At 41.0% G+C, this 12,080-nt stretch overlaps 2 protein-coding genes across 9 annotated transcripts in view; one reads left to right on the top strand and one right to left on the bottom strand.

Annotated features, from left to right (window-relative positions):
* The window catches only part of SPEF2 (sperm flagellar 2), a 74,500-nt gene extending 71,136 nt beyond the window's left edge, over positions 1 to 3,364 (bottom strand). For all 6 annotated transcript variants that reach the window (XM_064735458.1, XM_064735461.1, XM_064735459.1 and 3 more), the window contains exons 1-2: positions 3,251 to 3,364; positions 1,378 to 1,480 (exon numbers count right to left, since the gene is read on the bottom strand). In XM_064735458.1, coding sequence (XP_064591528.1) covers positions 1,378 to 1,480; positions 3,251 to 3,308 — 161 coding nt within the window. In that variant the 5' untranslated portion in view covers positions 3,309 to 3,364. The remainder of the gene's footprint in view (positions 1 to 1,377; positions 1,481 to 3,250) is intronic.
* Positions 3,365 to 3,438: 74 nt separating this feature from the next.
* Positions 3,439 to 12,080, top strand: part of PRLR (prolactin receptor) — a 149,383-nt gene continuing 140,741 nt past the window's right edge. For all 3 annotated transcript variants that reach the window (XM_064735640.1, XM_064735636.1, XM_064735635.1), the window contains exons 1-2: positions 3,439 to 3,461; positions 5,538 to 5,622. The gene's annotated coding sequence lies outside the window, so the exon portion shown is untranslated. The remainder of the gene's footprint in view (positions 3,462 to 5,537; positions 5,623 to 12,080) is intronic.

The raw sequence follows: 12,080 nt of genomic DNA, 5'->3' as shown, positions 1-12,080 counted from the left end.
CAGGAGAAAGTCTCCCCCTGCTATTCCCACCTGCTCTTCCTGGTGCTCTGGGGTGGTTTAACTTCACCTGCTCAGATGTTTTGTCACACAGTGCCACCAGTACTCACCTGCTACCACTGCAATGAACCTGTTGTGCAGCTGTGGTTCAGCAGGAGGAGCAGACACCTTCCTTTTCCTCACAGAAGTTTGAGACAGGGAGAATTGACTTCTTTCATTGGAGAGAAATTCGAGTTGAGGCCTCTCACACTCTGAGTAGTTGTTCCAGTGGATTATGAGTATCATGCCCTGTCATGCATCCCCATCTTTGCTGAGGACACATAAACCATCTCCACAGAATTTCCAATCGCTTCTTGCACCTGCTGAAGTGCATCCTCACTAAATGCACCTCTCTAATCACCTGGAGACAAGAGCTCAAAGCACCCTTTTACTAAGAAGAATTGAGAAAATTTGTGAGAAGAGGCTAGAGCTTCCTAGAAGAAATAAAAGCCTCGTGAAGCTATTTCTCCCAGCCACAGCAGGTACTCTAAGAGTTACCTTAGGGGTTTTCTAATGATCCAAGAAATTCCTAAGAAATGTAGAAGTCCTAGAAACAGAGTTCAAGAACTGCTGTGTGAAACCGCTTTTTGTTGGCTGCCTTTATTACCTGCTCTCCTACAATCTGGTGGGACTTGGGATAAGAAAGAGTGTGACTACATGAGAAGTTCAAAGAACATAAAAGCAGAGGTTCAGAAGAAACAGGAAGATTTTGTACAGCCTGGAACTCTTGATGTATATGTGTACCATGGTCTGACAAAACACAGCATAAGCCAACCTCACGAATTGCATCATCAATGTATAAAAGCTCACAGATCTGCACAAGATTTTTCAACTTCCCATTTTACAGTTCTTCTTGATTATAGACATTACAGCAGATTACTTGTAAACTTATAAATTCTTACATGATCTTCAGCCAGAGCTCCGCTCAAAGCTTCATAATGTTTCTCCAACATTTTCATTTTAGTGAAAATGTTAGGGTCACTACCACAAGACAACACTGTATTCCTTACTGTACACAGATCATGGGCAGAGTTCCACTTTTCTCAATCTTAAAGACATCCTTGAAAGGCTTTTTGAACCTCTGGTTTGACCTGGTGTTTTTGTAGTTACAATTAAAATGCATGATTTTCTTGAAGAAGTATGATCAATCTCTCTGGAAATATGAAATCAATTCATGCCTCAAACAGACTTAGCTTTTGAATTGCTGAAAAATATTTTAAATCCCAATAAATTTTACAGTGCATTAGCAAATCCCAGCTACAGAAACACATATTTTGTCTACTTCATGTAAGAGACTTGTTACTTTATATAGGAGAGCAAATATTATTCATATGTACTAACCTGTTCTGTGAAAATTGTTTGAAGTCATCCTGAAGACCATATTTGTGCAGAAGTTCTCCTAGGAGGTAGCCAGTAGAAAATTCTTCTGGAAATGATCCTGGAACTAAGTTTGGAGGTTTTGTGATTGTTTGGGGTTTTTTAGATAAAATAATTAAAAGAATCCAAATGTTAATTTTAACAAAACTTGTTATCGTGTTTATAACAAAATTAAATCCAAAATTTAGGAAATTATTCAAAGAAATTTTAGGAGATTGATCTAACAGTAATAGCTTTCAAATAACAAATAAATATACTTTCTGTGTAGCTGTTTTGCAACATCAGCTTTACATAGTCATTTCCAATTTTCAGTGTTAAAATGCAAACATTGTCATAATCACCACTGAGATTGTGAAAATATCTATTAGCTATAATTACTAGATTTTTCACACAAAATGCTGATGGAAAAAAAAGCTAGCTCTAATGAATGTACTCCCCTTCATTCAATCACAGAATCACAGAATACACTGAGATGGAAAGGACCCATTAGAATTGGATCTAGCTCTTGGCCCTTCACAGCAAACGCCAAGTGTCAAACACGACGTGCCTGAGAGCATTTTCTAGACACTTCCTGAACTCTGTCTGGCTGCTGCTGTGAGCACTGCCCTGGGGAGCTGTTGCTGTGCCCAAACACCCTCTGGGGAAGAACCTTTTTCTAATATTCAAACCTAAACCTCCCCTGACACAACTTCAGGCCATTCCCCTCAGGTCCTGTCACTGTCACCACAGAGCAGAGATCAGTGCCTGCCCCTCCTCTTCCCCTCATGAGGGAGCTGTAGCTGCAGTGAGGTGTCCCCTCAGTCTCCTGGTGTCCAGACTGAACAAAGCGAGTGGCCTTGGCCACTCCTTGTTTGGCTTTCTATCCAGACCCTTCACCACCCTCACTGCCCTCCTTTGGACACTCTCTAATGGTTTCACGTCTTTCTTACTCTGTGGCACCCAAAGCTGCCCCAGCACTGGAGGTGAGGCCGCCCCAGAGCAGAGCAGGACAATCCCCTCCCTTGCCCGGCTGGTGATGCTGTGCCTGACGCCCCAGGACAGGGCTGGCCCTCCTGGCTGCCAGGGCACTTCTGGCTCCTGTTCAGCTCACCATTGACCAGGAGCTCAAGGTGCCTTTCCATGGCTTTGCTTTCCATGGCACTGCTCTCCAGCATCACCTTCCCCAGTCTATACACACAATCAGGGTTGCCCTATCCCTGATGCAGAATGTGGCACCTTATTAAACTTCATACAGCTGGTGATTGCCTATGTCTCTAACTTTTCTGAGGGTTTTGTTCCTTTCTTGCAGAACAAATGGTTTTCCAATGCCAGCGCAACAGCTGCCATTCAAAACAAAGCACTACTTTCCAAACATATTACACTAATTTTTATTCTCTAGAGTCCTTATTAGCACTTTAAGTTTGAGCACATTCCATCTCTTGAGAGCACCTGTCCCTTGTGGAGAAATAACTTCAGCTTGAAAATTTTCAGGCATTGGAATATATTGTCCAGGAAGGTGAAGGAGTCACCATCCCTGGCGGTGTTCAGGAGGTGTCTGGATCTGGTGCTGGGTGATGTGGTTTGGTGGCTCAGGGGTTATAGGGGCACTGCTGGGTGCGTGGTAGGACTGGGTGGTCTTGAAGGTCTTCTCACGGATCTACGATCCTGTAGTCCCCGCCTTTCACACGAAGACTAAACCTATACCTGCGGAGGCACGTGGCGGCGGGAAGGGGGCGAGCCCGTCAGGGGGGCGGCCGCGGGGACGCCCCTGGCACGACGGCCCGACCCTGACCCCGCTGACCCCCACTGCCCCCACGGCCAGGCTCTGCCCGTCCCCGCGCAGCGGGGCCCCACTCACCGATGCGCCGGGACAGCTTCACGTCCCGGTTGAGCCACTCGCACAGGATCTGGGACATGGCGTGAGGCACCCGCGGCCGCCGCCGCCGCCCGGCTCCGCGTCCCGTTGCCGCGGCGACCGCGGGCGGCGCCTGCCCGGCGGAGGCGGGGCGCGCGGCGGCGCGGGCGCGCAGGCGCGGCGGGCGGGCGGGCGTCCCCGGGCGCGGAGCAAGGTGAGCGCGCGGCGGGGCGGGGCGGCCCCGGGGGAGGCGCTGGGCGGGCGGGGGCTGAGGCGGGGTCGGCGCGGCGGGGCCGGGCCCGGCTGAGCCCCGCGCAGCGGGGGACGCGGCGGGGTGCGCCGGGTCGGCGCGGGCTCTCCCCAGTGTCTCGGAGTCCTGCGGGGCTGCCGGCGCGGAGCTGCCCGCTCCGGGAGCGCTGCCCGCCCCGGCTGCGCGTTCCACGTGTGTTTGTTTAAACAGCAACTTCCCCGTTCCGCCCCGAGCCCGGCTCCCGCCGTGTTTGCTCGTGAGCTGGTGGGGGTGGTGCAGGGCAGGGATCGAAAGGCTGGGAATCAGGAGGAGTATCTTCGCAGGAGGGGTGGTTAGGCGCTGGAATGGGCTGCCCAGGGAGGTGCTGGAGTCACCGTCCCTGGAGGTGTCCTAGGAAAGAAAGACTGGACGTGGCACTCAGTGCCATGGACTGGTTGACCACGGCGGTGCTGGCTCACAGCTTGCGCTAGCTCAGCCTCTAAGATCTTTTTCGACCGGATTGATTCTTGTGTTTCTGCAAAGCGCAGCCTGTCGGGAGCAGGGGAATTAATCCGGGGTGATTTTCCCAAATCCGTTCTCATAAGAGCGCACGCTGTTACTGTGCTGGCGCCGTGAGGGAAGGGGGCGGGAGAGCCGAGCGCGGCCCGGGGCGCGCCGCGCACGCAGGGCGGTGCGGGACCCTGTGCCAGACAGCTGCTCGGGCCGGAGCCCCTCCGGGACTGCCGGCGCTCAGCCCTTGTCTGCGTTAAGTCATCTTCGTTTTAGAATCACACCGAAACAGCCACGCACTGGTTCCAGTGCTGGTATTTGAAGCGTGTGTAATAAAACGCCAGAGCAACAGGGAAGAGAGCTGCATCTGGAAAATGCACTGCACATAGTGGGTATTTAAATTGGCCGGGTTTTTTTTTTTTTTTTTCCCTTGGAAAAGTTATTTTAACAGTACGGAATTGTGAAGGATTGTTATTGCTACAAAAGGGTAGGAACAAGGTGATCTAGTGGCTAATGACAGACAACAAGCTAATGATAATTTTCAAAAGTGTCAGTTAACTTGGAATGTTACAGATTCTGCTCCTTGAGAACAAACAGAATTCCTCAGATTAAATCTGTGTGCTTTGACAGAGGGTGTGCTTTGAATCAAATTAAATCCTTGAGAATAAGAATATAAATGTATAACTCACCAGGTATTTATGAATCTTGAAAAGGTCAGTGTAAAGTCAGTGCCATATGAATGAGTGAAGTAACAGAAAACTTCAAGACAGAGGAAGTACTTTTAGGAGTGATGTTTAAATTAATATATTTATATTTATATTAAATATATTTATATTTATATTCTTTTAGGTATTCAAAGTTTTGCATCTGTCTGAACTTATGAAAAGTTCAGATATATCACATGCACTTTAGGGGAAGAAAAAACTTCAGATTTTTAATATTTTTATGATTGTAATTGTTGGGTGAATCTATCATCAGAGTGTTTTTCTGGTGTTTCAGGGAGGAAAGAACAAACATTTTAGCTTCATCATGGAATTTTTCCCATGGCTCTAGAAATCAATGTATATGTATTTATGTTGATATACATAGGTATTGCTGCAAGTAGTCATTTTCAGAAGCTTATGTTACTTTAAAACATGCAAACCAGAATTGATTTATGTTAAGTATAGAACTTCTTTCCATATCACCTCTGATGTTGGAAAGCCAGTACTTCCTGTATCTTTAGATTTTTTTTGGAGTGGGGGGGAATGTATTCCTTCAAGTTCATGATCATATTCAGTGCATTTCTAAACATCTGATTTTGTTTAAAATTAACATGAGTTTTTCTGAGTTTTTCTGAGACACATGAGTGTCTGTGGAGATGACATAATAAAATCTTACTCAGATTGGCTAGAACTATGAAAAAGATGTGGAATTTCATGTTTAAATTCAGTAGTGTCTTGCTGTTTCATCTATATCTGTTTTAACAAATTAATGTAGCTTTCTTTATTCTGAGAAGTGATGAGATAAGGTATTAATAAAATTTTACTTCATTCTTTCCCTGAATTTCAGAACTTGGAAAGATGTCTGTGTTCTGCACTGTGAAAGCTGAGCCCAAAGACCATTTAAAGGAAAATAATTGCAGAAAACAAATAAAGTAAGTGTTTCTCTCATTCTACCCTTGCTGAAAACACCAGTGTTTTTAAATAATAACATTGTATACTTCCTGTGCAGTGAGTTTTTTACATCTCTGCTAGGAATGCCCCTGGGCATTACAAACTGTTTTTCACAGGACTCTGTACTTTAAATGATGTAGATTTTAGCCAGTAATACAGGGTTGTGGAATGCATGTGAATTATTCACCTAAGGCTCTGTCTTTATTGTAAACTTCATGCACCTTATTCTGGACTTGCTTTGAAAGAGGAGAAGATTGTTTACAGGCTGAATTTATTATAGTTGAAGGAATAGAAGACATCAGACAGCAACCTGTTGAGCAGAAATTGAAGTGTCAGGGATCATCTGTTACATTTCATTCCTTTTGCCCATCTGAAAGAAACTGCAGACATGAGGAGCAAAAAATGATGTGACCAAGTCTATAGCTTTTCTTACACATAAGTTTTGAATAACATGGACATAATAGTGGTATGCATAAAGAATAAAATGGTAAAATCCAGTTTTAAAGGTGAGCAAAAGAACAACCAAAATACTTCTAAATCTTCAAGATAATAAACTGTTGGGGGAATTAATTCTGCAGTTTAATACAACTAAGATTAAGAAAAGGATAATGAAACAGTACCTGAATTCTCAAATTAAATTGCATTCAGAGGGAAGCTGTGCCAACAGTAATAGCAGTAAACTAAAACAGAGTAATAAAAAAGTGTCTGTGTTAAAAAGTTTCCTTTTGTGCACCAAAATTTGCTTTTTCCTGTATCAACAAGATTGTTTATAAACATACTTCCCAAAAAATTATATTTTTTAAATGTTTTTTTTACTTGTAATGTTGTGGTTTATATTATTTGCTTGGTTTTTCTCCAAAACAAGCAAATAATATAAATGAGTAAAATGAGTAATAAACTGGGAGGAAAGAGTGAAAAGAAGCCCTAGGAGAAGTTACAAAGAGGCTAAATGGCCTCCACTCCTCCTAGGGCTTCTTTTCACTCTTTCCTCCCAGTTTATTACTCATTTTACTTTGTTTTTACTTTATGTTATTTGAATCACAAAATTCCAGAATAGTCTGTGTTGGAGGTTGGGTCCACAAGGATCATCAAGTCCAGCTCTTGAGCAAATAGGCTGCACTGGGTTTAAATCTGCCGCCTTGGCATTATTAGCACTATGCTCTGACCACCTGAGCTAATCTCAGGGTGTTTATCCCCTCTGACACTGATTGAGCATGACCTCTTTAAAACTTAGTTTTGAATTTATTTGTCCTTCACATATACCCTCTTCCGGGTCCTCATGTCTGTACTGAGGACAGAAAACTAAAAAACGCAAAAAAATCATGATTTTGTGGTTCATGCTTACCATATTTCCACAGATGGTTGCTCGGAGCATTTCCCAGCTCCATGGCCCCTGCTGGCTCTTAGAACAGCACCATGGAAGCTTGTCCTGGCTTCTGACTTGGTTTTCTCTGTTGCCACAAGACAATAGTTTTATTGAGTCACAACCCATGTAGGTCTAGCTTGGTCTCCTGTCTCTAGCAATGGTCAATAAAAGATTTTGGGGAAGAAATGGGGAGAAATCATTAGCATATACTCCATTGCCATTCAGAACTTTCTCCCTGCCACCAGTGAATGTGGTAAAGGACTTCATGCATTGACATAAGCTAATACAATTAACCTTTCCTTCCATGAACACATGCAGACATTTCTGAGTCTCTGTAAATGTTTGATATTGACAGTGATTTGTGGTAAGGGATTCCATAACTTAACCTGGCTTTGTGTGAAAAAATTAGATTACCCTTCGTTATGCAAAGAATGTTATTGTTTTGTGTATTTTGAGTTTGCGTCCTCTGCTCTTTTTTTTTTCCACAGCTCTCTAGCTGTTCTGTTATTTTTAAACAAGAACATTACCTATCTGATTTTCAGGTTGAATTGATGCTTCAACATTCTCATATTTCTGTTATCTGCACAAAAAGCACTGGGATGAGTCTGCTGTACCAGTCCTACAAAACAAAGTCCTCCACAACAAAGTCCTCCACTTCAAGCAGTTGCAGAACTAACACTTAGCAATACTAATGGGTTTTCATACAATACATATGCAAGACCTGCATTCACTGGTTAAGTAATCTCTTTATATTTAAAAAGCTTGTTCAGTACTGATAATATATAATGAGGCTTGGAAAGTTAACAGGTGTGCTGTGTGCAGGAAAATATTGTGACTGGGTGCATTGTTTTCTGTACTGCAAAATGGATTATTAGTGTGTAGGTTCACTTTGAGGGAGTCAGTAAATTACTGGGCAAGATTAAGGCAAGAGAAGTGCAGGGAAGTTTTGATGCTTTTGAGACAGGGCAAAGTGCTTCCAGTGTGAGAAACAAGTGGCGTTCTGTGGCTGACTGTTGTGATTCTTTTTTGTACTGATAACTAAGTAAGGAAGAAGATAATTTAATCTTCTTAAGCAAAATCTTTCTGGTTGCATCTGAGACAATATGGTTCCATTTAGTTCAGTTATAGCAATTGCACGTTTAAATCAAGGACTGAAGGATTTTTCAGCTTAAAGTGACAATTTTTTATCTCCAGTGGGACGTACTTGGCAGGAGTGGAGAGAGGAATATGAGTGGAATAGCATTTCAAATATCTATGCCATTTGGCTTAATTTATGAGACTACTCAGAGACTTACTAAAGCAGATGGGGGTTTGGTTTGTTTTTGTTTGTTAGTTAGTTTGATTGTTTTTTTAAAAACCCACTAATGACTTTGATTGAAAGTTTTTGGGGAGATTTTGCAGCTTTAAGGTAGACAGTGCTTAACCATTTCAAGCATCAAAAGAGTAAAATAAAGCATCAGAACAGCAAAAGCTGAGTGTAAATGGTAAAAAAAAAGAAGGAACCAAGCTGCCTGCCTGATTAAAAATTCACATAAGCAAAACAAAAGGAAGTAAGAAACTTATTAGAACCTCTCTGAATAATGAGTACATACATATCTTAAGGAAACAGTAAATTACAGGAGAAGTAGAGACTGGCATGTTGATACAGCTTTAAACAAGTGCGCGAAACAAAGGCATGAGGAATTAAGGACATTTTTATTTTGGAAACGTTGCTGTGGTTTCACTGAATTTCATTACCCATTTCTAAGCATCTCCTTCTTCTTAGTAGTTTTGGTTTGAGTTTATTACCATTTTCTTTCCTTTATGGTTATTTTTCTCAATCAGGAAGTTGGGCATTTTGGGATGAGGATTCTGTGCTTCCTTAGTGGGATAATAGGAGTAGTAGTAGGGGAAAGCAGCAGGCAAGGGATAAAAAAAGTTGATGATTAGAGAGTGGAATTGAACAAAAATTCATGGAGCAATGTGACTGGTACAGGTAGCTGGCCAAGAGGGTTCCATTAGAGATGGAACAAAGAGGATCAAGGCAACACAAATTGCATTAGTTCTGTAGCTTAAGCAGTGTCTTGAAATTCTGAGTCACTATTTCTCTGCCTTGGGAAATTGTATGTAAAACGTACTGTCAAAAGATGGTTTTAGTCAACCCCAGTAATTACACATATCCACTCACATCTGTGTCACAATACAGTCAGAACTAAAATTTTGTGAACATTTTTCTTGTAGTCATTCTTTTATGCATAGAATAGTTGTGTGCTTGGTGTAGATGAATGAAAGCTCTCTACAGCTGGCTTTTTTTAGAAAAAAGAAGGCAGTAAAATAGTAAGTAAAGTTCAGATGGTTCGTTTTTGCCATGTACAGTTTAATTCATTTTCTGGCATAGTGTTTCTGCAAGATAAAAATCCTGTTAATAAATCAGATTTTTCTAGGCTGATAAATTGTAAGTCTATAATTTTAGAGATGTATTGCTTTATAAACAATGGTCTGAAATGTTTTGAGTAGTACTTAAAATACTCTCAGGGCCTCATCAGCTAGTATTTTATCTTTTTTATTCAATAAATGCTCATTAACTGTGCACATTTGTCCTACATTCTTTTACTGTGGTTTTTGTCTAGCATTATTAAAGAATGTGTGAAATGTAACTAGAATTCTCCTGGATGTTACTGAAATGCAACTGCTTTTTCTTTCAGAAATAGTATGGCTATTGTGTACTAACAATTCTGTTCAGTTATGTTTTTAGAATATAAAAATAAGAATAGTGTCTCTGTTTTTGAAGAAGAGAAGGAATTCAAGTAAGCATAATGTAACCAAGTGATCTGGAATTTGGCTAGAATTCTAGGAACAAATGCCAGCACTTAAAAGCCTTGGATAGCTCTTTCTTGTTATGTTGAAAGGGAACATTGGTCAAGCATGCTCTACGTTGGAAGTATGCCTGGTAAAACATCAGGTTTTCAACATTGTTCTTTAATCAACAGTACTTAGCTAATTAGGGTAGAACTGATGATGTAAATAGTTAAAATCAAAGTGATTTTGATGTAGCTAGACAAAGGAAAGACTATGGGCTAATATGCCCGGTTCCTTATTTTAATAAAAAATTAGTGGTACATCATTGCATGGTAATGCTAGTACACAGAATATAACTTCTTTTCTACAGTAAAGATTTACCTTTCAAGTTGCTCATTGCTGTCCTCTTATGCCAGTATTAATTTTGCTCTCAGACTGATTCCAATAGATGTTTTCTTTTCTTCTTGATCTAATAGATGTTTTCTTTTCGTTCTTGAGTGTAGGAGTTGCTGATAATGACAGGAATAGTATTGTGCCTCTGCTTAATGGCTATGGAAATGCAATTTTGAAAAAAGTTTGAATTATTCATAAGCAGTTTCTTATTTGATTACATGTGCTCTGACTAGAAGATTTAAACAGGAATAAACAGTCTGCCTTAAAACAAGTAAAATTCTCTTTAAAAGTTTGATTTAATATAGCATGACTGAATACAGGCTGTAGTGAAAGATGAAAAAAAAGCCATCCAATTGTTCATGTTTTGAGTTGTGGCACAGATAAGCATTTTAAACAAATGACAGAAATTTAGCAACTTGTGTGGGGAAGCATTGACTGCCTTACTGTTACTGATGGATCATTTCAAATCATGAAACAGTGGAGAAAATTCTGTGATTAAACCAGTAGTAAGCCTCTGATTTTCCCCAGCCATCTCACTTATTCCCATTTCCAGTTCTCTTTGCTCTGTTGATTCTTATTCTCTCCTGCAATTGGAATTAGTCTTGCCCATATATTTGTTTCTTTCCTACTTCATATTCCTCAGGTCTTGACATCTGATGATGTGTCTTTCTTCTCCTTTTTATCTACCCCAAGCTGTCTGTCCTACCAAGGCTTATACATACATTTTATTTTTACATTCTGGATTATGTGTTCTGTCAGATTTCTAAAGTACCAGCACTAACCATTCTCTTTTCATTCTCCACAGTGATAGTAGAAACTATTAGAATTGTTCTTTAGGCAAAAGAGGCAAAAATTTATCCCTTTTGTCCATTTGAGGCATGTGGAGAGTGGGAGGCCCCAAGCCCCTTCAGTGCCTTTTCCTGGATGTACTTTGTAAGCTCTTTAATTTGAAAATGGGTGTTTGGCACCTGCCATCTGGACGGAACAGTGTCTTTGCAGATGACAGTTTTGAAATTCCTTCCCCTGAGGGATGATAGATGTCCTGCTTCATCCCAGAGAAATGTTGTATGAATGAGATTTGAAATGAAGACTAAAGAAAATAATGGTTGGGCTGTCAAGCATACACAAAAGCAGTTGGTGAATACACCAGCATTAAAAACCTTATGACTGGAAAGAGTAATCAGTTTGCTAAATACCTTGGAAAACCATTGATCACCTACCTTCAAATTTCCATAATTATGCCCATGTTCATATGTAGGTTTGCCTTATTCCAGACATATGCTCTAAGTTCTAACTCATTGTACACAGTTTATATTCAAAGTCTAGCACATCTTGTTTTGCCCTTGGGTTTAGAAGCTATTTTTTTACATTAGGATCAGCTAATTCTCAGTGTGTTTATCCTTTTATGCAGAATGAGTGCTCCCAAAGAAATTATATCAATTACAAGTTCTTTTTCAGCAGCAGAGGAGCAGCATTTATCAGAATGAATCATTAACAATAGTTGGAATGCACTCTTTTCTTCCTGCCTCTTCTGGAAACCTTACTGAATTTGAAGTATGCTTAATCTGGGCATATACTCAGGTAGATCCATCTTCATTGTCTGTAAAGAGGTGACTCTTTGTTCTTTTCAGTGGTAGTTACTGAAATCAAAGCTCATTCTGCCCTTTGTATTTTTATACCTCTTACCATACTTTTGCTTCTCTTTGGCAGTAACAGATACAGATGCTCAGGCTGCTCTATTCAAGACAGCTTTTTCAACTGCAGTTACAATAGTGGATACCTACTGGTATTAGATGTTTTCTTATACAAACACTAACAAGTTTCTAATAGCATTTCTTGTTTCTTTGTAATTCTGTTCAGTGGAAGATTTGAAAATTTACTACAGCCTTGAGTAGAATTCCT

This window comes from Zonotrichia leucophrys, chromosome Z (genome assembly GCF_028769735.1).
Source record: "Zonotrichia leucophrys gambelii isolate GWCS_2022_RI chromosome Z, RI_Zleu_2.0, whole genome shotgun sequence".
In the NCBI taxonomy this organism is placed as follows: domain Eukaryota; kingdom Metazoa; phylum Chordata; class Aves; order Passeriformes; family Passerellidae; genus Zonotrichia; species Zonotrichia leucophrys.
The sequence above is the reverse complement of the archived record's forward strand: the minus strand, read 5'-3'. Positions and strand labels throughout refer to the sequence as shown.